The sequence below is a fragment of the Mesoplodon densirostris genome, chromosome 10 (assembly GCF_025265405.1).
Source record: "Mesoplodon densirostris isolate mMesDen1 chromosome 10, mMesDen1 primary haplotype, whole genome shotgun sequence".
NCBI classification, from domain to species: Eukaryota; Metazoa; Chordata; class Mammalia; order Artiodactyla; family Ziphiidae; genus Mesoplodon; species Mesoplodon densirostris.
In genome coordinates, this window is record NC_082670.1 from 58,038,608 (window position 1) to 58,065,098 (window position 26,491).

Here is a 26,491-nt window from a genome sequence, read left to right on the forward strand (position 1 = left end):
GAAAGGCAGGATAAATGCTTGACGTTCTTTTCCTTTATTTACCAGTTTTTGAAATAATGAGATATGTGAAGGTATGACATTTGAGAAACAAAACGTTTTCATAGTTTCAACTAATCTCCCACAAGATATATATTAATTGCAGAGGGAAAAAATGTAACTTTATAATGGGGCACTCCGGCAGAAATCATCTTAACCAAGTGATCAAAGTTGGCATCACCACTAATAGGACAAATGTACACCATATGCCTCCTGATGTAATGCACAAGAAGAGCACAATGTCATTTCTGTGGCATTCCTGACAAAAATTATAACTTGAGTCTAATGAGGAAATATTAGACACATGACAGAACATTCTACAGAGTAACTGGCTATATGCTTCAAAAGTAGCAAAGTCATGAAAGATAAAGACTGAAAAAAATGTTTTAGATTAGAAGAGACTAAAGAGACTGGCAAATAAATGCAATATGTGATCCTGGGCCAGAAAAAATTTTTTTTCTTTTGTTTTAAGGACCATTAATGGGACAATTGACAGATTTTGAATAAGATCTATAGATTATAGTATTGTGTCGGTGTTAGTTCCTGTTTACTGTGTTTCTGAAAAAGAATGTCCTTGTTTTTAGGAAGTATGTGAGTATTTTAGGGGTAAATGAACATCGTGTCTACAATGTACTGTCATACATTTCAGACACAATTACATATATGTAATTACTACGTCAGACCCAGATGATTTAATTGGTGAATGCTACCAAACATAAGAAAGAAATGACACTAATTCTCTATGTTGTCATCCAGAAAATAGAAGCAGAATAATTCCTAACTTATTCTGTGAAGCTAACGTTACCCTAATACCAAAACCAGAAAAAGACATTATAGAAAGGAAAAGTACAGAACAATATCTCTCATGAACACAGATGCAGAAGTCTTCAAAAAAAGTTAGCAAATCAGATTGAACAATGTATAAAAAGAATTATACACTATAACCAAGTGGGATTTATTTCATGCCTGCAAGGATGCCTCAACATTAAAAAATCAACATAATCACATCAATGATCTAACAAAGAAAAAAATCATATGGTCATATTAGTAGATGCAGAAAAAGTATTTGGCAAATTTTAACACTCATTCATGATTAAAAGGCTTATCAAACCAGAAATAGAGGGGAACTTCCTCAACTTGATCAAGAATATCTACAAAAAAACCCCCTAAGGCTAACAGTGTACTTAACGGTGAGAAACTGGTTGCTTTATCCCCAAGATCAGGAACCAGAAAATGATGTCCCCTCTTACTACTACTATTCATCACAGTACTGCTGAAGTCCTACCTAATACAATTAGGTAAGAAAAGAAAAGAAAAAGTATACATTGGGAAGGTATACATTGGTTTTGTTTGTAGATTACATGATTGTGTATGTAGAAAATCCAAAAGAATTGACAAAATATTCCTGTAATTAATAAGCAGTTATATAACGTTGCAGGATACAAGGTTAATATGCAGAAGGTAATTGCTTTCCTATTGCCATTTCTGGTATTGTTCACCAGCAGTGAACAACTGGAAGTTAAAATAAAAAACAATACCATTTACATTAGCCTCAAAAAATGAAATACTTAAGTATAAATCTAGCAAAAGATCTGTATGATGAAAACTCCAGCTCCAGTGAAAGAAATCAAAGAAGGTCTGAATAAGTGAAGAGATGTTACACATTCATGGATAAGAAGACACAATATTGTTAAAATGTTAATTCTTCCCAAGTTGATCTATGGAGTCCACACAATGCCGATAAAAAATACCACAGAATTATTTTGTGGATATTGACAAATCTATTTTAAAGTTTGTATAGAAAGGCAAAAGACTCTGAAAGGCCAGTGCATTACTGAAGAAGAACCAAGTTGGAGGACTGACACTACTGACTTAGTTTAGAGTTTTAGAGATCAAGACAGGGACTTCCCTGGTGGCAGTGGTTAAGAATCTGCCTGCCGCTGCAGGGTATATGGGTTCGATCCCTGGTCCGGGAAGATCCCACATGCCGTGGAGCAACTAAGCCCTTGCACCACAACTACTGAGCCTGTGTTCTGGAGCCTGCAAGCCACAATTATTGAGCCTGCGTATCACAACTACTGAAGCCCGCGCGCCTAGAGCCTGTGCTCCGCAACAAGAGAAACCACCGCAATGAGAGCGGTATCGCCATTTTGGAAGACAATTTTGCAGATTCTAAACTTACATGATCTAGCACTCAACACTCCTAGGTATTTATCCAACTGAGTAGAAAACATATTCACCTGCATACAAATGTTTATAGCAAGATTATTCATAATCACTCAAAACTGGAAGCAACCAAGGTGTCCTTATATAAATGAATGGGTAAACAGTGATACATCCATATAGTGGAATATCATTCAGCAATAGAAAGTAATGAGCTATCATGCCACTAAAAGACATGGAGGAACCTTAAAGGCATGTGCATAGTGAAGGAAGCTAATATGAACAGCTACATACTTATGATTCCAATTATATGACATTCTGGAAAAGGAAAAACTATGGGGACATTAAAAAGATCAGTCGGGACTTCCCTGGTTGGCACAGTGGTTAAGAATCCGCCTGCCACGGGTTTGATCCCTGGTTCAGGAAGATTCCACATGCCACAGAGCAACTAAGCCCGTGCGCCGCAACTACTGAGCCTGCGCTCTAGAGCCCACAAGCCACAACTACTGAACCTGTGTGCCACAACTACTGAAGCCCGCGTGCCTAGAGCCCGTGCTGTGCAACAAGAGAAGCCACCGCAGTGAGAAGCCTGCACACCGCAACAGAGTAGCCCCTGCTCACCGCAACTAGAGAAAGCCTGTGTGCAGCAACAAAGACCCAACACAGCCAAAAATAAATAAATAAATATATTAAAAAAAAAAAAAAAAGCAGTCGTTGCCAGAGGTTCATGAGGAGGATAGAAGGGATTAACAGGTCAAGCACAGGTGATTTTTAGGGTGGTAAAGTATTCTGTATGATACTGTAATGGTGGATATATTGTCAAATCCATAGAATAGTACAATACAAAGAGTGAACCTTATCATAAACTATGGATTTTAGTTAATAGCAGTGTGTCAGTCTTAATTTATTAATTGTAACAAATGTGCCACACGAATGCAGGATGTTAATAGTAGGGGAAACTGTGTGTGTGTGTGTTATGTGTTTCTCAAAATGGCAGTAATATATGGGAACTCTATGTACTATCTGCTCTTATATTTAATATGTTTTTTAAAGGGGAAATAAGCAAATGTTAAAGAGATGTTGTTAAAACCATGCATGTGCAAAGCTGAGGTATTTTATAGCGTGTAGCAAAGTAACTTTAGAAAATTAAAAAGGCAGGGGGAAAGCCCTATAGTAAACATTGTAATCAATGATTAAAGAGTGACAGCTTTTTCTGAGATGGGAAAGAGAAAAAGATGTCTTTCATTACGATTATTGGTACTAGAGAAGATCACAACCACTTCAGTAAGGCAAGAAAAAGAATAAAAAGTATAATTATTGGAAAGGAAGAAAGGAAATTGTCATTATTCTCAAATATATTGATTTTGTTTATAGAAAATCACTAGAATATATACAAATGAATTTGGAAATGTTGCTGTATGCAAGACGTAGTATATGAAAGTTAACTATATATACTAGCAACAATTAGAAAATGACATTAAAAAAATTCCATTTTAATAGTAACATCATCAAATAACCAGGGGGAAAAATCTAAAAATGAACAAAACATCTATGTGGAAAACTACAAAAATTACTGTGAGAAATTAAAGAAGTCCTAAATAAATAATGGAGTATATCATGTTTCTGGGTTGGAAGGCTTAATATTGTCAAGATCTCAATTCTCCCCAAAGTTTCCATAAATTCAACATAATTCCAATAAAATTTTATAAAGTTTTCTTGTGGAAATTGATATGCTGATCCTAAAACATAAGTGGAAATTAAAAAAAAAAAAGAGTAGCCAAGAATAACGAAGGTAATTTTGTTGAACAAAAACAAAGTTGGGGACTTCCCTGGTGGTCCAGCGCAGGGGGCCCAGGTTTGATCCCTGGTCAGGGAACTAGATCCCATACACATGCTGCAACTAAGAAGTCCACATGCCACAACTAAGAAGTCTGCATTGCCACAACTAAACATGCCGCAGTGAAGATCCCACGAGCCACAGCTAAGACCCAGGGCAGCCTAAATAAATAAGTAAGTAAGTAAATAAATAAATAAATAAATATTTTTAACAAAAGAAAAACAGAGTTGGGCTTAACGTTACCAGACATCAAGAGCTTAAAGCTTTATGATTAAAACAGGGTCTTATTGGCACAGAGGCAGACCAGTGAAGCAGAAAACAAAGTCCAGAAGTACATCCATTCCTGTATACCCTTGTGTGTATTTATTTATAACCAAGTTGCAATTTTAGTGCTTTTCTAATGAAGGGTGAAGTTAACACATTTGAGGTAGGAAGCAATTTCCAGGAAAAAAAAAAGTTTTGGAAGGGCCAGAACCTGATTTCTGACTACTCTTATTCCTTTAGCTATCTCTGTTTCTATTGCCAATGTTCCAGGCTCTGTCATTCAGGGTGTTTATTTTATTCATTGGAACATGATTTGGGAATTTGGCTTAGTTTGGCAGTTTAGAGTCTTATCATGCCTATTTAAAAATATATATATATTTATTTATTGGGTTGTGCCGTGTCTTAGTTGTGGCAGATGGGCTCCTTAGTTGTGGTATGCGAACTCTTAGTTGCGGCATGCATGTGGGATATAGTTCCCTGACCAGGGATCAGACGCGGGCCCCCTGCATTGGGAGCACAGAGTCTTAACCACTGGACCACCAGGGAAGTCCCTTATCATGCCTATTTAACTTTAACTATTCAAGTATCTGTGTGTGTGTGTGTGTTGGGGGGATAATGTAAATAATGAAGACAATCTACTTTTTCATTCAGTAATCATAATGTTGGGTAGTAAGCATGAGATGAGAAATGCAAACTTGTGTTCCAGCTATTGATTCTCACTTGTGTCCGAATGTGTGAGTATCTTGTTTGAGTTAGTGTGATTCTAGTGTTTAAAGAGACATGTTTTGGGAATTCCCTGGAGGTCCAGTGGTTAAGACTCCATGCTTTCACTGCCCAGGGCTTGGGTTCGATCCCTGATCAGGGAACTAAGATACCCCAAGCCACGCAGCTTGGCCATAAGGAAAGAAAGAAAGAAAGAGAGAGAGAAAGAAAGGGAGGAAGAAGGAAAGAAACATTTTCCATACAGCATGCTCGCTCAACACAGACTGCTTCATCTGCTGTGCAGTTGAAGAAATAGATTCTAGTCTAATCCTGAGGGAACAACAGCTGTGTTAAACTTTCTAGGGCACTTTGTGTAGGGCCATGGGCTTGGGCTCTCAAGCCAGACTACCTGGGTTCAAATTCTGGCTCCGCTCTTCCTATCTGTGTGGCCTTGGCGGGTGCCCAGTGTTCCTGTCTGTAAAATGGAGATCGTAATAGCACCTCATGGCATTGTTGTGACAATTAAAGAGTGACAGCTAGCACATGTAAGTGCATAATCAGTGTTAACTATGATTATCAGTATTGTTATTATTACTGAGAAGTGATAGAATACGTTGGTCTCCAAGGTGGTACATTCTTGAGGGATTTTCAAGAGAAACTTAGTTAACTCCTTTCTACCTTCAGCTTGTACTTTAGAACCCAATGCCAGTGTGTGATGTGATTCTACTGTACCATACTCATTTCCCTATCTGGTTCTTGGTCTTTTCGTGAGCTGATGATCAGTTGTGGCTCATTGTGGAATGGTCGTATGGCACAGAACACAGACATTTGTGGTGGTAGGGCAAGATGTATTACCATAGAAGCAATGTAGATGTGCAGACACCGTGAAATATGTTTACTATATATAAGTACACATTTCCAGCCATCGGCATTTTCCTATGTACAAAGTTCCATTGAGTCTTTTAAGATCAGTGCAGCCCTTATGCTTCTATCCTTTGCTTTTCTCTAGAAGATGACTGGAGCCTATATTGTAGAACAGTATCTGCGCTGTCACTGGCCCCATGGTGCTGCCTGTGGGTGCTTTATTGTAGGGTGCAGTGCTCTGGTGTTTTATGGATCTACTGTCTTCTCCAAGCCCATGGATTTTCCACGCACTGCTGATTGTTACCTTTGGAGAATTTTGGAGAACATTTTAGGTGGCTGTTTGCCATTTCACCTTCCACACACACAGGCACAGGCTCTCATATTTACCTTCCGGTACTATGGGGATTGAGACCCTATTGTTGTCCCTGACCTCGTCCCCATCCACTCTTTGTCTCTCAGGAAAGCTGCTCTTTGTTTTCAGCTGTGACTGCGGAGCGCTGAGGCACACACAGCTATTTGCCACTGTGCTGTCATCAGCAGCTCATGTCCACTGCCAGAATGTCAGAACCTCCCTCTGACCCTGCCGTGCTGACAGCTACTGCTTCCACTGGGGGACTGGTGGTGTCAACTAAGCTTTTGTTTGCTTCTCTCTGCTTTTCCTTTTCCCCATCTTTCCCATCTTCTGTAGCTTCTTGGCTTTTGCTCAGGAAATGAGCTCCATCTTTCTGCACTGTGAACAGATAGATAAAAAGTGAATGGGTTTTATTGTTGAGCTCTTCTTGGCTGTGTTATTTGAGGCTCAGGCACCTGAGTCTGTTTCGTGCATCTACCACCAAAAGTGGGCTTTGCATAGGAATTAGAATGATTTTGCCCTCACTAGGCTCAATGCCTGGGAGGTGAGAGATTGGCCTTTTCTTTCTTTTTTTTAAAGTTGTCTCCCACAGCTCACTGATTGATGTTGTGTTCATCTATTTATTTATTTATTTGGTTGCACGGGGTCTTAGCTGCGGCCAGTGGGCTCCTTAGTTGTGGCAGGTGGGTTCCTTAGTTGTAGCTCACCGGCTCCTTAGTTGTAGCATGTGAACTCTTAGTTGCGACATGAATGTGGGATCTAGTTCCCTGACCAGGGATTGAACCCAGGCCCCCTGCATTGGGAGCTCAGAGCCTTAACCACTGCGCTAGCAGGGAAGTCCCGAGAGATTGGTCTTTGAATAGAACAGGTTATGATCTACTGTTCCATGTCCATGACTTAGAACAAGGGAAATAAAAGTTTAATGAATTCTGGTTTAAGGGGGTTTGTGTAGTGTGTCTAAAACAGCTTAGGAATGTGCAAACATTTAATATGTCATAGTAGTGATGAACAATTATAGTGCACTCGTGTATTACGAATTGAGGAATCTTGAAAAAGTTATGAATATCCAGATGGCTCATTAGATTTTATCTTTCAAGTTATAAATATTGTAAAATGTTAACACCATCTCATTTTTGTGCTTTTTTCCCCTTTCTTCCTAGAATATTTTCCTTCTTGGATATAGTAACTTTGTGCCGATGTGCACAGATTTCCAAGGTAGAGTATTAACCAAATTTGTAATCAAGAAATACAAGTTTTATTAGAATGAGGATGAGTTCAAGTTAAAAATTAAAATGTCATCTTTTATATTTAACATACAATGTTATCATAATTCCACATTTGATTATCAGCTTAATGTCTATCATGAATAAATATTTGGAAATATAAAGGTTGAATCAAGACTTTATTTAACAGTCTCAATAAATGTATCTTTTTCACCCTAATCTCTCCCAACCTCCCAGGCTTGGAATATCTTAGCCCTGGATGGAAGCAACTGGCAAAGAATAGACCTTTTTAACTTTCAAACAGATGTAGAGGTAAGTTAACCTTGTTTTAGACAAAAGACTTTTTTAAAAGCTAAGTAAACTGCTCACTCTTTCCTGCCTTTTTATTTTGCTGCATTTAGATTTAATATTAAGGTGCCAAGGTGGAATAGAGAGGAAAAAAACCTGGAAGATATTTGCATACTTCAAGACCAAAATTCTGTTTGCATTTTACTTTTTACTTTTATCAGTAACAGACTTTTACTTTTCCCCCTTGATCATGTTTATAATGTAAGTTTTACCACTCAGCTTTTCAAAGCCTCACACCTGTATCATTAACACCTGGTTCAATGCTTTAATCTTAGGAGACTCTTGACAAATATTTATTGATCTGAAAACTCCATTGAGAATTCTAATTTAGCATCAGGAATGGAGAAATGGCAGAAGCAGGGACTCAGGAATGAGGCTGGAATTATGAGATATAACTCCAGCTCAGCCACTTAAGACATTTACTCTCTCAGTGCCTCAGTTTTGTTACTTATAAAATGAAGAAGTGAAATAATCCTTAGAGCCTTTATAATTCCAGGATTCTGGTGTATTTATCTGGAAATATGTAAATATCCTCATTTAAGAGTGGTAAACCAGATCAAATGAGAAAAGTTTATTTTAAAACAACTTTAATATTAAATACCAATTTATAACCAAAAAGAAACAGGGAAGTAATAAAGAGCATTGTACATAGTAATTGTTGGGAGTGCTGTTTTAAGGGTCTGGGGATGTTGAAGTTTATTATCTACCCAATGTTAGTAAAACCTTATTGATTTCTAGTTTAGCCAACTCAGTTACAATAGTGGGATTGTATTTTAATTCAGTTACTCACGTGGCATGTTTATCACTTGTTTTTATTGAAGTATATGCTTTGTATCTTTTTTTTTTTTTTTTTTTTGCTACGTGGGCCTCTCACTGCTGTGGCCTCTCCCGTTGCGGAGCACAGGCTCCGGACGCACAGGCTCAGCGGCCGTGGCTCACGGGCCCAGCTGCTCCGCGGCATGTGGGATCTTCCCAGACTGGGGCACGAACCCGTGTCCCCTGCATCGGCAGGCGGACTCTCAACCACTGCGCCACCAGGGAAGACTGCTTTGTATCTTTTTTAATGGATAAGGAAATGCATGTGTTTAACAGTGAGATGGGCCCAAACAATTTCCTGTGACTCACTTAAGCTGGTGTTACCTACAAGAACTAATGGCCAGTGGTGGAGGCCCTTCACCTCCTTCTCTAGGTTACTTGCTGCTTGCCAGGCTCTGGTTCCATCTCAAACCAGTGGAGCAGAAGCCCCTACAGGAGGTGGGGCTGAGCACAGCATTTCCCACTGCTCAGGTTGCTGTGCTCTGAGCTTGGAAGCTGGCAGGGGCCTCAGGGCTTCTCACGTCCCTGGAAAGATAAGCTCTAGTTCCTGGCTTGGACTCCAGTCCGTGAATCAGGAATTCTTTAATGCTCTTTCCAGACTTCACGATTGCAGCAGTGCCCTACCCAAACATGCTGACATGTAATTCCCCTTCAAACTGATAATCTGTAGTTCATGGTTCATTGTCTTACTTAGTGATGTTGAGGAGAACATTAAATGCCAAAAATTGTGGTCATTTCTTCTGGCCAAAGAGTCATTGTTTTAAAAAAATTTTGTAAAAAAATTTTTTCTGTAGTTTTTTAATTGTCTCCTCAGTTTTCTTTGATGATTTTTCCAAACTACAACTTTTTGGAATGCACATAAAAAACTTTTAAATTCAGATATTAAAAAATACTATTTCAGGACTTCCCTGGCAGTCCAGTGGTTAAGACTCCATGCGGTTTGATCCCTGATCGGGGAGCTAAGATCCTGCAAGCCGTGCAGTGCAGTGCGGTCAAAAAAAAAAAAAAAAACTATTTTAAGTAAATGTCATTACCTTGTGCATTATTTGATTTCACAATTTTAGCTGACTGCTGCCTACAGCTATATAAACATATTGCAGAAGTACTTGAGTACTTCCACCAACGACAGACCAGTTTATGGTTTACCAGTTATGTAGAGAACTACATGTGAAAAATATAGTCTAATACTATTTAGTTCCCCCTTTGGGCTACCACTTTGAATCCAGGTTGATTCTGAACCAAGTGTGGGGCCTCCCATAGACACTAACAGGACCCTCTGGATGCTTATACTGGGAAACATCCCATGGATAAACTCATGGTCTCAAATTCATTTCTTTGGGACGAAAGTGGTGATTTATGGATCTGTTGAGAGCAGAGAGAAGGTGCCAAGGATCAGGACTAAGAGTATTTACTGTGTGCCGGGCACTCTTCTGAGCACTTTTTGTATATTAATTAATTTAATCCTCTCAAAAACACCATGTTGAAGAAACTGAGGCACAGAAAGTTTGAGTAACTTACCTGAGGTCACTCACCTAGTAAGAAGAGAGAGTAGATACCTCGAACAGTGGGTTTCATGACTTGAGTTTCAAAGAAAAGGCAGAATAGCACATGTAGGTGACTAATGTGCATTGGGCCTCTCCTTGAGCATCACTCTCTCCTAAGTAAACATCAGGTTTCCCTGATGTTTAGGCATTTTCCATGCCTTTAAAAGTTGAACATTTTGTTGTTAGTCTTCATGATCATTAAAGATTCTGTGAGGCCAAAAATGAGAAATAACCAAGTAGTATGTTATCTAAAACTCATAAGTCCAAGGGTCTCTCCATTAGGCCTTTTTTTTTTCTGTAAAGCCCTACTTTCTAAAATGCATACCTACAACATACTATCTAATAGATGTTACACAGTGTCATTGGCATTTGAAAAGGATTTACTCATTTTTTTTCTCTTAGTTGGAAACAGTGGAACAGAAAATTCTGAATGTAATTTTTTTATTCCAGTACAAAAACTTTTACTCCAAAAAAGGAAGTTTGTATAAACATGACTCACTTGAAATGGAGAAAATAGATGGTGTGCTCTATTTGTAGACATTGGTGTGGAGTTGTTTTTGCTGTTTTATTTAGTACTTAAATATTTATCTTGGATTTCCAAGTCATAATGTTTTTCCTCCCACTGACAGAAATTTATTTTACAGGTGTCTGGAGTTTTGGTTCAAAAACTAATTGTTAACTTAGATAAGACTCAAGAAAGCATAGATAAAGTCGCCAGCAATATCAGAGTTTGGATTTTCAACTTAATTAAATTATTAGCCAGATATAATATGTGTGAGCCCTGCTTCTGTGATACTGTGGTTTGATGTGTCCTAGTGAATTCTTAGTGCTTAGAGTTCAGTGTCAAGATTGCTGTTTTATAAAGTGAGGATAATAAGTATTAAAAATGAAACAAAATGGCCTTTTCAATGTTTTCTCCCTTGTGGAGGTGGTAATTGTGCAGAACATACAGCTTTTAGAGTCAGTTAAACCTGTTATAAACCCCAATTTTACTACTCACTAAAGTGTAATCTTGGCAATTTAATCATTTAATTTCTTTATTTGAAAAATGAAGATAATGGATCCAATCTGTATTAGTCAGGATTCTCCAGAAAAACAGAACCAGTAAGATATGTGTGTACTATTTACAATAGCCAGGACATGGAAGCAACTTAAGTGTCCATCGACAGATGAATGGATAAAGAAGATGTGGCACATACATACAATGGAATATTACTCAGCCATAAAAAGAAATGAAATTGAGTTATTTGTAGTGAGGTGGATGGACCTAGAGTCTGTCATACAGAGTGAAATAAGTCAGAAAGAGGAAAACGAATACCGTATGCTAACACATATATATGGAATCTAAAAAAAAAAAGGTTCTGAAGAACCTAGGGGCAGGACAAGAATAAAGACACAGATGTAGAGAATGGACTTGAGGACACAGGGAGGGAGAAGGGTAACCTGGGACAAAGTGAGAGAGTGGCATTGACATATATACACTACCAAATGTAAAATAGATAGCTAGTGGGAAGCAGCCGCATAGCACAGGGAGATCAGCTCGGTGCTTTGTGTCCACCTAGAGGGGTGGGATAGGGAGGGTGGGAGGGAGACGCAAGAGGGAGGGGATATGGGGATATATATATATATATACGTATAGCTGATTCACTTTGTTATACAGCAGAAACTAATAGAACATTGTAAAGCAATTATACTCCAATAAAGATGTTAAAAAAGTGTGTATATTAATATAGATATAGAGATTTATTATAAGGAATTGGGTCATGTGATTATGGAGGCTGAGAAGTCCCAAGATCTGCAGTCAGCAAGCTGGAGGCCCAGGAGAGCTGATATGTAGCTCCAGTCTGAGTCAGAAGACCTGTGAACCAGCAGAGCCAGTGGTGTAAATTCCAGTCTGAAAGCTGGCAGGTTCAAGATCCAAGAGGAGTTGATGTTTCAGTCCAAGTCCAAGGGCCAGAAAAGACCACTGTTTGGCTCAGCAGTCAGGCAGGAGTTCTCTCTTAATCAGCCTTTTTTGTTCTATTCATGTCTTCAGTTGATTGGATGAGGCCCACCTACACTAGGGAGGGCAGTCTGCTTTACTCAGTTTACTGATTCAAATGCTAATCTCATCCAGAAACCCTTACAGCCAGACACAGCCAGAATAATGTTTGGCCAAATGTCTGGGCACCCTGTGTCGCAGTCAAGTTGACACATAAAATTAATCATCATAAGTTCACCCGTTGTCAACTTGGCACCCATAGGCATGTCCTTAAACCATACTTTATTTCCAAATAAAGGTGATAACAAAGGTCATAATTCCACGTAATATGATACAGCTATCCAGCATACAACCCGAAAGACACTCAGCCCTTCCTCAGAAGAGGAGGTAAAGTCCTAGAGTCAGTTTCACTCTTTTTGATATTCTGTGCCTTAAATACTTTGATGTAGAATTGACAGTACTTAAATACTTATGACATAAAGTCAGTACATGTTGTGTCACATGATAAGGGGATAAAAGAGGAAAAAAATATGTATTTGTACCACACACACACGCATTCATAATAAAATAGGGAGAAAATACTTCTGACAGTTATAGTCCTAATTTCTGTAACTGGTCATGTGGTCAGAGTTGGTATTTATAACTACCTTCTGCTTCCCATTCTGTATTCTCTTTGTCTTCAGCAAGCACCTCAGCTGGTCGTGGTTCCTTACCTGGTAGAGTGACCCAAACCATCATTCCTGAAGCCATGAGTACTCTCCTTGGATTGGCTTTTAGTTTTCCATTGACTTTAATCAGAGGGCATATTAATACTAAGAGATATCCTAAGGGATTTCCTGTATTCCATACATAAACTCTTCCTTACTTCAGTGTGGAGCAGTAGTCCATGTGCTTGTTGTGAATATTAAATGAGCCATAGCAGGTACAATAAAGTGTTAAAATCATGCCTGAAAAAGTAGAAGTGTTTAATCAATGTTCATTTTCTTTTTTCCTCCCCTCATGTATCTGCCAGTACCAGCCAAAGTTCCCATTTTTAAAGCAAATGTGTTTAAATAGGGGATTGCTAAGAAGAATGAGGAGTAGATTTTATGATACATCTTCAGATTTTTAGAGTGGTAATGTTTAGCTAAAATAGAATTTCTTTTTTTGAGCAACATTGTTTTAGATCTCTGTGTTCCCAGCACAGCAGTGTTCCCAAAAAGCTTGACCTCAAAAAGCCTTGTAATTGATGGAGTGGCCATGAACCCTGGCTAAGGAAGGCCTAACTCCAGAGTCAAGGCTTTCAAAAAATAGTGTGTGATTTTAAAAAAATACTTAATGTTTTCATTGAAAACATTTTTTCAGTGCTTGCAGCCCCTTTATACACTAGGAGCAGAAGTGGGATGTTGGAGGAATGTTCCGAAATATCTTCTATTACACCTGGAAATACATATTCAGTTCCTAAATTTCAGGTTATTTTGCTGTTAGAGAAGCAGCATGAAATAAAATTTTTTCCAACTTTCTCCATTGAAGGGTCGAGTGGTGGAAAACATCTCAAAGCGATGCGGTGGATTCCTGAGGAAGCTCAGCTTGCGAGGTTGCATTGGCGTTGGAGATTCCTCCTTGAAGTAAGTCAGTCCACCGTGACTCACTCTATCGTGGCAGCTTGTAGCTGCCATTTTCATCAGCAAAAAGAAACCAAGCATATTATTTATTTGCTTTTCTTCTGTTAAAATCTTTCTATGGTAATTTGCATAGAGTAGTGAGAATATCATGGTTTTGGAGCCAACAGGCCTGACCTGGAAACCGAGCTCCAGTGTTGACAGGGATGCGACCTTGGGACAAACACTTTGTGGTCAGTTCTGTCTTCTGCAAAGAGAAGACAGTTATAGCTCTTTCATGGGAATGTCCTGGGTATCACATGAAATAACACGTATGTAGTACCTGGCACATAATCATATTATGATATTCACCTCTCTTCCTTTCTTCACTTTCCCATCTTCCTAGGTTCCTTCTCATAATCGTGGCTACCTTCTTGTATAAATTATACTAATTTACCAAATAATTCTTTCAAAAAATTCCTTAGCATAACCTGGGATTTTGCTTAATCATAATGGGTTGTGGTTATCACATTTATTTTATAATAGTTTATAATAGTTGGATATACCCGATGCAACCAAATGCTTGCCCACCTCTTACTGGATAGCCATTATTTATTGGAAATGTTATCACTCCACTGTTAAGGACATGTGCTTTGAGCTTTTCTGGAGACAGGACATAATTAATACCTTTATGTCTTTATCCTTGTGGCCTCTTGTATTGCTTGAAGTTGGCTAAATTAGGACACACACTGCCCCTAGAGTCTTGGAACGGACTGCCTCTTGGAGACTTAAGCATACCACAGTATAATCAGTCACAGACCTCCAGTAAGAATGTGCAGTGTACAGTGATTTCAGACAGTAGAATTTGTAATTGAAACATCTGCTGCTCCATTGCTAAGAAAATCAATTCATAATATCAATATCTTTTAAGGATCAAAACATTCCCTCTGTGTTATGGAGCACAGGGTTTTTTTTTTTAATCAATTCAGATCATCAGAATTTTCTGATACTTCAAAAGCTTTGTAAACCAGTGGAATAGATTGATTCTGCTTTAACAGGAAGCTTAAATGTACCGAATACGTCCTAAGACAACTTGTAATAGAGAACATAAATCTAATAGTGGTTCCATTAAAGAAACTAAAATAAATGTGAAGATATGGATTGTCAGTGAGGAATATCAAAGAAACACATTCTCATCTTGGCACTTGGAATAGAGCCAAGATGAGGAAAAAACTATCCTATAAAGCAAAACTATAACAAAACTATTCTGTAAAGCTAAGAATGTTATTGGTTTACCATAAATTTTAGAGCAGAAATCTATGTTAATATATATAAATTTTTAATATGTGAGGCCAGATTACTGTGAGAAATAATGATAAGCATAATCACAGAATCATGATTCAGAGAGAATTTTGTTTTGCCTTCACTTTTTGATTGTAATCACCTAGAACCAACTTTGGCCTCTATCCTGCCCCTGCGTGTGTATTGTTGTTTTGGTGTGAGTGGTTGTTATTTGTTTACAAGTGTTTGTTGAGCCTCTACTATACCAGGCACTGATTTGGGCACTGGAGATACAGTAGTAATTATAATTGATTAAAATTCGGTTCTAATGGATCTTGCATGTATGTTCTCTGTAACTCCTGCTCCATCATTATATATGAAGTTCTATGGATTTTTAACAGCTATATTGATATATAATTGAGATACAATAAACTGTGCATCTTTAAAGTATACAATTTGATACATTTTAGCATATGAATATACCCATGAAACTAATACTATAATTAAGATAATGAATGTATTCATGTCCCACGAAATTTTCCTCATATGCCTTTGTAATCCCTCCCTTCCTCCCACCCCGTCTCTGCTTCATCTCTAGACAACCCCTGATCTGCTTTCTGTCACTATAGGTTAGTTTGCATTTTCTAAAATTTTATATGTAATTATACAGTATGTACTCCTTTTTGCTTGAGCTCTTTCACTTAACATGATTGTTTTGAGAGTCATCCATGTTGTGTGTATCAGTAGTTCATTCCTTTTTATTGATGGATAGTAGTCCATTGTATGGGATATAATGCAATTTATTTATTCATTCCTCTGTTTAAGGACATTTGGATTTTTTCCAGTTTTCTCCATTACACATAAAGCTGCCATAAAGATTTTTGTGTGAGACATTATATGTCATATGTTTTCATTTTTCTTTGGTAAATACCTAGGAGTGGAATGGCTAGATCATTTGGTAGGTGTGTGTTTAACTTTTTAAGAAACTTCCAGGGCTTCCCTGGTGGAGCAGTGATTAAGAATCCGCCTGCCAATGCAGGGGACATGGGTTCGAGGCCTGGTCTGGGAAGATCCCACATGCCGCAGAGCAAGCCCGTGTGCCACAACTACTGAGCCTGCGCTCTAGAGCCCGTGAGCCAGAACTACTGCAGCTCGTGCGCCTAGAGCCCTGCTCTGCAACAAGAGAAGCCACCACAATAAGAAGCCCGCGTACCGCAACGAAGAGTAGCCCCTGCTCGCCGCAACTAGAGAAAGCCTGCACACAGCAAGGAAGACCCAACACAGCCAAAAATAAATAAATAAATCAGTTAATTAAAAAAAAAAAGAAACTTCCTAAGTGTTTCTCAAAAAATTGTACCATTTTACATTCCCACCAGAGTGTATGATACTTCCAATTCTTCCACGTCTTTGCCAGTACTTGGTGGGTCAGTTTTTGTAATTTTAGCCATTCCCAGGGATGTGAACCATGATATCTCATTGTAGTTTTAGTTTGCATTTCTCTAATGACTAATGCTGTTGAGTGTCTTTTTATGTATTTTTTGCTATCTATATATTTTCTTTGTTGAAATGTCTGTTCTAATGTTTGGTTGTTGTTTTGCCCTTTTTTTCATTAGATTGTATGTTGTCTTACCACTGAATTCTGAGAGTTCTTAATATGTTCTGAATACAATCCTTTATCGGATATGTTGTTTTGCAAATTTTTTTTCCCAGTCTGTGGCTTACCTTTTTATTCTTTTAACTGTCTTTTGAAGTTTTTCATTTTGATGAAGTTCAATTTATCAATTTTTTTCTTATGAATCATATTTTTGGTATTACATATGAAATCTTTGCCTAACCCAAGGTGATAAAGGTTTTCTCCTGTGTTTCTAGAAGTTATGTAGTTTAGACCTATGATCCATTTTGAGTTGATTTTTGTATATGGTGTGAGGTATAGATTGATACTTATTTTTTGTGTGTATGATGTTCAGTTCTATCACCATATGTTGAAATGACCACCCTTTTCCCACTGAATTGCCTTTGCAGCTTTGTTGAAAATCATTCGTCCAAATAATTATGGGACTATTTTTGTACTCTCAGTATTTTCCACTGATCTATTTGCCTATCTTACACCAAACCACACTGTCTTGATAACTGTAGCTTTATAATAAGTCTTGAAATCAGGTTTTATTAGTCCTCGAACTTAATTCATTTTCGAATTTGTTTTAGCTGGACTAGATTCGTTGCATTTCCATATAAATTATAGAATCTTCTGTCAGTTTCTACAAAAAAGCTTGCTGGCATCTTGATTAGGATGATGGTGAATCCATAGATCAATTTGGGGAGAATTGACATCTTAACAGTACTGAGCCTTCCAACCCATAAACCTGGTATATCTCTCTATATATTTAGGTGTCTTTAAATTTCCCTTAGTATGTTTTGCAGGTTTCAGTGCACAAGTTGTGCACATCTTTGGTCATATGTATCCCTAAGTGTTATGAAATATTATTGTAAATGACTTTTTTTTTTTTTTTTTTTTTTTTTTTTGTGGTACATGGGCCTCTCACTGTTGTGGCCTCTCCCATTGTGGAGCACAGGCTCTGGATGCGCGGGCTCAGCGGCCATGGCTCACAGGCCCAGCCGCTCTGCGGCATGTGGGATCTTCCCGGACTAGGGCATGAACCCGCATCCCCTGCGTCGGCAGGCGGACTCTCAACCACTGCACCACCAGGGAAGCCCTGTAAATGACATTTTTTATTTCAATTTTTGATTGTTCATTGTTGGTAAATAGAAATGTAATTGATTTTTGTACATTAATCTTTTATCTTGCAACCTGAATAGACTCACATTAGTTTTAGTAGCTTTTTCGTTGATTACTTTGGATTTTCTATGTAGACAGTCATATCACCTGTAAATGAAGATAGTTTTTTTTTTTTTTTTCCTTTTTGCGTTATGTGGGCCTCTCACTGTTGTGGCCTCTCCTGTTGCGGAGCACAGGCTCCGGATGCGCAGGCCCAGCGGCCATGGCTCACGGGCCCAGCCGCTCCGCGGCATATGGGATCCTCCCAGACCGGGGCACGAACCCGTATCCCCTGCATCGGCAGGCGGACTCTCAACCACAGCGCCACCAGGGAGGCCCTGAAGATAGTTTTTATTGTTTCCAATCAATGCCTTTTTTAAATGAATTAATGAATTAATTTATTTATTTTTGGCTGCGTTGGGTGTTTGTTGCTAAGCATGGGCTCTCTGTAGTTGCGGCAAGCGGGGGCTACTCTTCATTGCGGTGCACGGGCTTCTCATTGCAGTGGCTTCTCTTGTGGAGCACGGGCTCTAGGAGCGCGGGCTTCAGTAGTTGTGCTCGCAGGCTCAGTAGTTGTGGTGCACAGGCTTAGTTGCTCTGTGGCATGTGGGATCCTCCTGGACCAGGGCTTGAACCCGTGTCCCCTGCATTGACAGACAGATTCTTAACCACTGCGCCACCAGGGAAGACCTCAATGCCTTTAAAAAAATTTTTTTATTGGAGTATATTTGGTTTAAATATTGTGTTAGTTTCAGGTGTACCGCAAAGTGATTCAGTTATACATATATTCATTCTTTTTCAGATTCTTTACCCATATAGGTTATTATAGAATAATAAGTAGAGTTCCCTGTGCTATATAGTAGGTCCTTGTTGGTTATCTATTTTATATATAGTAGTGTGTGTACATTAATCCCAAGCTTCTAATTTATCCCTCCTCTCCACATTTCCCCTTTGGTAACCATAACTTTGTTTTTGAAATCTGTGAGTCTGTTTCTGTTTTGTAAATAAGTTCATGTATCATTTTTTTTTAGTTAGATTCCACATATGAGTGATACCATGTGATACTTGTCTTTGTCTGTCTGTCTTACTTCACTTAGTATGATAATCTCTAGCTCCATCCATGTTGCTGCAAACGGCTTATTTCATTCTTTTTTATGGCTGAGTAATATTTCATTGTATATATGTACTACATCTTCTTTATCCATTCCTCTGTCCATGGACATTTAGGTTGCTTCCGTGTCTTGGCTGTTGTAAATAGTGCTGCCATGAACATTGGGGTCCATGTATCTTTTCTAATTACGGTTTTCTCTAGATATATGCCCAGGAGTGGGATTACTGGATCATGTGGTAGTTCTATTTTTAGTTTTTTAAGGAACCTCCATACTATTCTTCATAGTGGTTGTACCAATTTACATTCCCACCAACAGTGTAGGAGGGTTCCCTTTTCTCCGCACCCTCTCCAGCATTCCTTGTTTGTAGACTTTTTTATTATGGCCATTCTGACCACTGTGAGGTGATACCTCGTTGTAGTTTTGATTTGCATTTCTCTGATAATTAGTGATGTGAGCATCTTTCCATGTGGTTTTTGGCCATGTATATGTCTTCTTTGGAGAAATTTCTGTTTTAAGTCTTCTGCCAATTTTTTGATTGTAATGTTTTGTTTTTAATATTGAGTTTATGAGCTGTTTGTATATTTTGGAAATTAATCCCTTGTTGGTCACATCATTTGCAAATTTTCACCCATCCTGTCGGTGGTTTTTTTGTTTTGTTCATGGTTTCCTTTGCTATGCAAAAGCTTATAAGTTTGATTAGGCCCCATTTGTTTATTTTTACTTTTACTTCTTTTGCTTTGGGAAAATTATCTGAGAAAGTATTGCTACAATTTATGTCAGAGAATGTTTTGCCTATGCTCTTTTCTAGGAGTTTTATGGTGTCATGTCTTATATTTAAGTCTTTAAGCCAGTTTGAGTTTATTTTTATGCATGGTGTGAGGGAGTGTTCTAACTTCACTGATTTACATGCAGCTGTCCAGCTTCCCAACACCACTTGCTGAAGAGAGTGTCTTTTCCCCATTGTGTATTCTTGCCTCCTTTGTCATAGATTAATTGACTGTGGGTATATGGGTTTACTTCTTGGCTCTCTATTCTGTTCCAGTGATCTCTGTGTCTGTTTTTGTGCCAGTACCCCACTGTTTTGATTGCTGTGGCTTTGTAGTATAGCCTGAAGTCTGGAAGGGTTCTGCTTCTGCTTCCAGCATTGTTCTTTTTCCTCAGGATTGCTTTGGCAATTCTGGGTCTTTTGTGGTTCCATATAATTTTTAGGATTATTCTAGTTCTGTGAAAAATGTCATGGGTATTTTGATAGGGATTGCATTAAATCTGTAGATTGCTTTGGGTAGTATGGCCATTTTAACAGTATTAATTCTTCCAATCCAAGAGCATGGGATATCTTTCCATTTCTTTTAATTATCTTCAGTTTCCTTTATTAATGTTTTATCATTTTCAGTGTATAGGTTTTTCACCTTCTTGGCTAAGTTTATTCCTAGGTTTTTTTTTTTTGATGCAATTTTAAATGGAATTTTTTAGTTTACTTTCTCTTTTTGGTATTTCATTGTTAGTGTAAAGAAATGCAGCAAATTTCTGTATATTTATCTTGTATCCTGCTACCTTGCTGAATTCATTTATTCTAATAGTTTTTATGTGGCGACTTTAAGCTTCTCTACATAGAGCATCATGTCATCTGCAAATAGTGACGGTTTTACCTCTTCCACTCCAATTTGGATACCTTTTGTTTCTTGTCTGATTGCTGTGGCTAGGACTTCCAATACTATGTTGAGTAGAAGTGAGAGTGGGCATCCTTGTCTTGTTCCTGAATTTAGCAAGAAGTCTTTCAGCTTTTCACCATTGAGTATTATGTTGGCTGTGGGTTTGTAATAAACGGTCTTTATTTTGTTGAGATATGTTCCCTGTATACTTTGGTAAGAATGTTTTATCATGAACGATGCTGAATTTTGCCAAATGCTTTTTCTGTGTCTTTTGAGATGATCATGTGGCTTTTGTCTTTTGTTGATGTGGTGTATCACGTTGCTTGATTTGCATATGTTGAACCATCCTTGTAACTCTAGAATGAATCCTACTTGATCATGGTGTCTAATCCTTTTTATGTGTTGTTGGATTTGGTTCACTAATATCTTGTTGAGGATTTTTGCATCTATATTCATCAAAGATACTGGCCTGTAATTTTCTTTTCTTGTGTAGTGTCTTTGTCTGGTTTTAGTATCAGGGTGATGGTGACTGCACAGAATGACTTTGGGAGTGTTCTCTTTTGTCTTTTGGAAGAGTTTGAGAAGGATCAGCGTAAGTTCTTCTTTGTATGTTTGGTAGAGTTCCCCAGTGAAGCCATCCAGTCCTGGACTGGGGCCTGAACCCGTGGCCCCTGCATCGGCAGGCAGACTCTCAACCACTGCGCCACCAGTGAAGCTCTCCTGTATATTTTTGATTTGTGTTTACCCTGGAGTTCAAGTATACTGACCCATAACTATATGTACTTGCTTTAAACTAATAGTCATACAAGTTCAAACACATTCTAAAAGATTTACTTTTTAATTTTAATTTAATTTAATATTTTGGCTGCGCCATGCAGCATGCGGGATCTTAGTTCCTGGACCAGGGATTGAACCTGTGCGCCCTGGAATGGAAGTGTGGAGTCCTAACAACTGGACCGCCAGGGAATTCCCAAGATTTACATTTTTATACTCCCCTCCCCCACATTTTGTGATTTCGATGTCCTGTTTTACATCTTCATGCTTATTCTTTTACTATTTATTGTATTTATAATTGCTTCTACAAAATTTTTTGATTGTTTTTTAATCTATGTACTAATCTACTTAAGTGATCTTCAGTCTTTTTATATATTTGCCTTTCCTATTGTGGTTTTCTCTTTTGTATAGCTTTCTTGCTTCTCTATTTAGAGAAGATCCTTTATAATATTTCTTTTAGAGTAGGCTTAGTATTGTGAATTCTTTCAGTTTTTGCTTGTCTGGGAAATTCTCTATCTCCTATTCTAAATGATAAGCTTGGTCAGTAGAGTATCCTAGGTTGCAGGTTTTTCCCTTTCAGGACTTTGAATATATCATGCCATTCCCTTCTGGCCTGCAGTGTTTCTGCTAGAAATCAACAGATAGCCTTATGGGGGTTCCTTTGTAAATGACTCTTTATTTTTCTCTTGCTATCTTTATAATCCTCTCTTTAACTTTTGCCATTTTAATTATATGTATTGGTGTGGGTCTGTTTGTGTTCATCTTGTTTGGGACCCTCTGTGCTTTCTGGATATCTGTTTCCTTCTTTAGGTTTGGGAAGTTTTCAGCCATAATTTCTTTCTTTCTTTTTTTTATTGAAGTTGATTTAGTTGATTTGGTTGATTTACAGTGATTTACAGTGTGCCAGTCTCTGCTGTACAGCAAGGTAACTCAGTTATACATACATACACACACACACACACATACACACACATTCTTTTTTTTTTAATATTCTTTTCTGTTATGGTTTATTCCAGGAGATTGGATATAGTTCCCTGTGCTATACAGTAGGACCTTGTTGTTTATCCATTCTAAGTGTAATAGTTTGCATCTACCAACCCCACATTTCCAGTCCATCCCTCTCCCTCTCCCCATCCCCCTTGGCAACCACAAGTCTGATCTCTATGTCTGTGAGTCTGTTTCTGTTTTATAGATAGGTTCATTTGTGCCACATTTTAGATTCCACATATAAGTGATATTATATGGTATTTGTTTTCTGACTTACTTCACTTAGTATGATAATCTCTAGTTACATCTGTGTTGCTGCAAATGGCATTATTTCATTCTTTTTTATGGCTGAGTAGTAGTCCATTGTCTATATGTACCATGTCTTCTTTAACCATCTGTTGATGGACATTTAGGTTGTTTCCATGTCTTGGCTATTGTGAATAATGCTGCTATGAATATAAGGGTGCATGTGCCTTTTTGAATTATAGTTTTCTGTGGGTATGCCCAGGAGTGGGATTGCTGGATCATATGGTAATTTGATTTTTAGTTTTCTGAGGAACCTCCATACTGTTTTCCATAGTGGCTGTCCCAACTTACATTCCCACCAACAGTGTAAGAGGGTTCCCTTCTCCACACCCTCTCCACCATTTGTTATTTGTAGACTTTTTTTTTTTTTTTTTTTTGCGGTACGCAGGCCTCTCACTGCTGTGGCCTCTCCCGTTGCGGAGCACAGGCTCCGGACGCACAGGCTCAGCGGCCATGGCTCACGGGCCCAGCCGCTCCGCGGCATGTGGGATTCTCCCAGACCGGGGCACGAACCCATGTCCCCTGCATCGGCAGGCAGACTCTCAACCACTGCGCCACCAGGGAAGCCCTGTAGACTTTTTAATGATGGCCATTCTGACTGGTGTGAGGCGGTACCTCATTGTAGTTTTGATTTTTATTTCTCTAATGATTTGTGACGTTGAGCATCTTTTCATGTGCCTGCTAGCCATCTGTATGTCTTCTTTGGAGAAATGTCTGTTAAGGTCTTCTGCCTATTTTTTGATTAGGTTGTTTGTTTTTTTTTGTTGTTGCGTATATGAGCTGTTGTATATTTTGGAGATTAAGCCCTTGATGATTGCATCATTCGCAAATATTTTCTCCCATTCTGTAGGTTGTCTTTTTTTTTGTGTGTGCCAAAGCTTGTAAGTTTGATTAAGTCCCATTTGTTTATTTTTGTTTTTATTTCTATTGCCTTGCAAGACTGACCTAAGAAAACATTTATGTCAGAGAAGGTTTTGCTTATGCTCTTGTCTAGAAGTTTTATGGTGTCATGTCTTATGTTTAAGTCTTTAAGGCATTTTGAGTTTATTTTTGTGCATAGTGTGAGGGTGTGTTCTAACTTCATTGATTTACGCTCACCTGTCTAACTTTCCCAGCACCACTTGCTGAAGAGACTTTCCTTTTCGCATTTTATATTCTTGCCTCCTTTGTCAAAGATTAATTGGCCATAGGTGTGTGGATTTATTTCTGGTCTCTCTGTTCTGTTCCATTGTTCCATATGTCTGTTTTTATACCAGTACCACACTGTTTTGATTACTGTAGCTTTGTAGTATAGTCTGAAGTCTGGGAGAGGTATGCCTCCTGCTTTTTTTTTTCTTTCCCCCTCTGGATTGCTTCGGCAATTCTGGGTCTTTTATGGTTCCATACAAATTTTTGGATTATTTGTCTAGTTCTGTGAAAAATGTCATTGGTGTTTTGATAGGGATTGCATTAAATCTGTAGATTGCTTTGGGTAGTATGGCCATTTTAACAATAGTTATTCTTCCAGTCGTAGAACATAGGATATCTTCCATTTCTTTGAATCCTCTTTAATTTCCTTTATTATGTTTTATAGTTCTCAGTGTATAAGTTTTATAGTTCTTAGTGTATAAGTCTTTCACCTCCTTGGTCAAATTTATTCCTAGGTATTTTTTTTTGGTGTGATTTTAAAAGGTATTGTTTTTTATTTTACATTCCCTTTCTGATATTTCATTGTTAGTGTAAAGAAATGCAACCAATTTCTGAGTCATAATGTTGTACCCTGCTACTTTTCTGAATTCATTTATTAGATCTAATAGTTTTTGTGTGGAGTCTTTAGGGTTTTCTATATATAGTATCATGTCATCTGCATATAGTGACAATTTTACCTCTTCCCTTCAAATTTGGATACTTATTGTTTCATTTTCTTGTCTGATTGCTGTGGCTAGGACTTCCATTACTGTGCTGAATAGAAGTGGTGAGAGTGGGCATCCTGATTGCAGATTTTAGCAGGACTATCAGCTTTTCACTGTTGAGTATTATATTGGCTGTGGGTTTGTCATAAATAGCTTTTATTATGTTGAGATATGTTCCTTGTATACCCACTTTGGTAAGAGTTTTGTTTATTTTTAAATTAATTAATTAATTTATTTTTGGCTGTGTTGGTTCTTTGTTGCTGTGCACGGGCTTTCTCTAGTTGCGGCAAGCGGGGAGTATTCTTCGTTGCAGTGCGTGGGCTTCGCATTGTGGTGGCTTCTCTCGTTGTGGAGCACGGGCTCTAGGCATGCAGGCTTCAGTAGTTGCGGCACACGGGCTCAGTGGTTGTGGCTCACAGGCTCTAGAGCACAGACTCAGTAGTTGTGGCGCATGGGCTTAGCTGCTCTGTGGCATGTGGTATCTTCCCGGACCAGGGATCGAACCCATGTCCCCTTCATTGGCAGGCAGATTCTCAACGACTGCACCACCAGGGAAGCCCCTGGTAAGAGTTTTTATCATGAATGGCTGTTGAATTTTGTCAAATGCTGTTTCCTCATCTGTTGAGATGATCATGTAGTTTTTAATTTTTTTTTGTTGTTGTTGTTAATGTGTTATTACATTGATTGATTTGCATATGTTGAACCATCCTTGTGAACTTGGGATGAATCCCACTTGGTCGTGGTGTATGATTTTTTGTGTGTGTTGTTGAATTCGGTTTGCTAATATTTTGTTGGGGATTTTTTTTTTTTTGGTGATAGCTTTGTCTGGTTTTGGTATCAGGGTGACGGTGGCTTCATCACAAGTCTTTGGGAGTGTTCCCTCCTCTTAAATCTTTTCGAAGAGTTTGAGAAGAATCGGTATAAATTCTTCTTTGTATGTTTGGTAGAATTTGCCTGTGAAGCCATCTGGTCCTGGACTTCCCTTTGTAGTGAGGTTTTTTTTTATTATTACAGATTCTATTTCAGTCCTAGTGATTTGTCTGTTCAAATGATCTGTTTCTTCTTGCTTAAATTTTTATGGGCTGTATGTTTCTAGAAAGTCATCCATTTTTTCTAGGTTGTCAAATTTGTCAGCATATAATTGTTCATAGTATTCTCTTATGAGTTTTTTGTATTTCTGCAGTATTAGTCAAGATTTCTTCTTTTTCATTTGTTATTTTGTTTATTTGGGTTCTCTCTCTTTTCTTCTTGGTGAGCCTGGCCAGAGGTTTGGTAATTTTGTTTACCCATTCAAAGAACCAGCTCTTGGTTTTATTGATTTTTTAATCTATATTTTATTTATTTCCTCCCTGATCTTTATTATTTCCTTCTTTCTGCTGACTTTACGTTTTGTTTGTTCTTCTTTTTCTCATTCTTTTGGGTGGTAGGTTAGGTTGTTTATTTTAGATTTTTCTTGTTTTTTGAGGAAGGCCTGTATCTCTATGAATTTCCCTCTAATAACTGCTTTTGCTGCATCCCACAGATTTTGTGTGGCTGTGTTTTTATTGTCATTTGTCTCAAGGTATTTTAATTTCCTTTTTGATTTCCTCGTTGATCCATTGGTTTTTTTAGTAGCATGTTGTTTAGTCTCCATGTAATCAATTTTTTCTCATTTCTTTTCCTGTGGTTGATTTCTTTCTTTTTTGTTGTTTTTTTGAGGTTAATTTGTGCCTTTATTTGCCAGTATAATATAACTACAGTGGCCTGCAAACTGTTCTGATCTAAAAAATACATTTTACATCACAATCCAACAAACACACATACATATATAATATGTATACTTAAAAGTGAAACAAATGTTTTGCCTAAAAGGTCTACCCTGAGTGTTGATTTTTTTTGAGCCTTTTTTTTTTTTTTTTTTTTTTTTTTTTTGGGTTCGCGGGCCTCTCACTGTTGTGGCCTCTCCCGTTGCGGAGCACAGGCTCCAGACGTGCAGGCTCAGCGGCCATGGCTCATGGGCCT

At 38.1% G+C, this 26,491-nt stretch overlaps 1 protein-coding gene across 3 annotated transcripts in view; it reads left to right on the plus strand.

The window, feature by feature from the left end:
* Positions 1 to 26,491, plus strand: part of FBXL2 (F-box and leucine rich repeat protein 2) — a 91,510-nt gene that overhangs the window by 31,857 nt on the left and 33,162 nt on the right. For 2 of the 3 annotated variants that reach the window (XM_060111030.1, XM_060111028.1), the window contains exons 3-5: positions 7,379 to 7,433; positions 7,679 to 7,753; positions 13,643 to 13,737. In XM_060111030.1, the coding sequence (XP_059967013.1) occupies positions 7,379 to 7,433; positions 7,679 to 7,753; positions 13,643 to 13,737 (225 nt within the window). Of the gene's footprint in view, positions 1 to 7,378; positions 7,434 to 7,678; positions 7,754 to 13,642; positions 13,738 to 26,491 lie in introns of those variants that run through there. The other variant, XM_060111031.1, reaches the window with a different exon arrangement.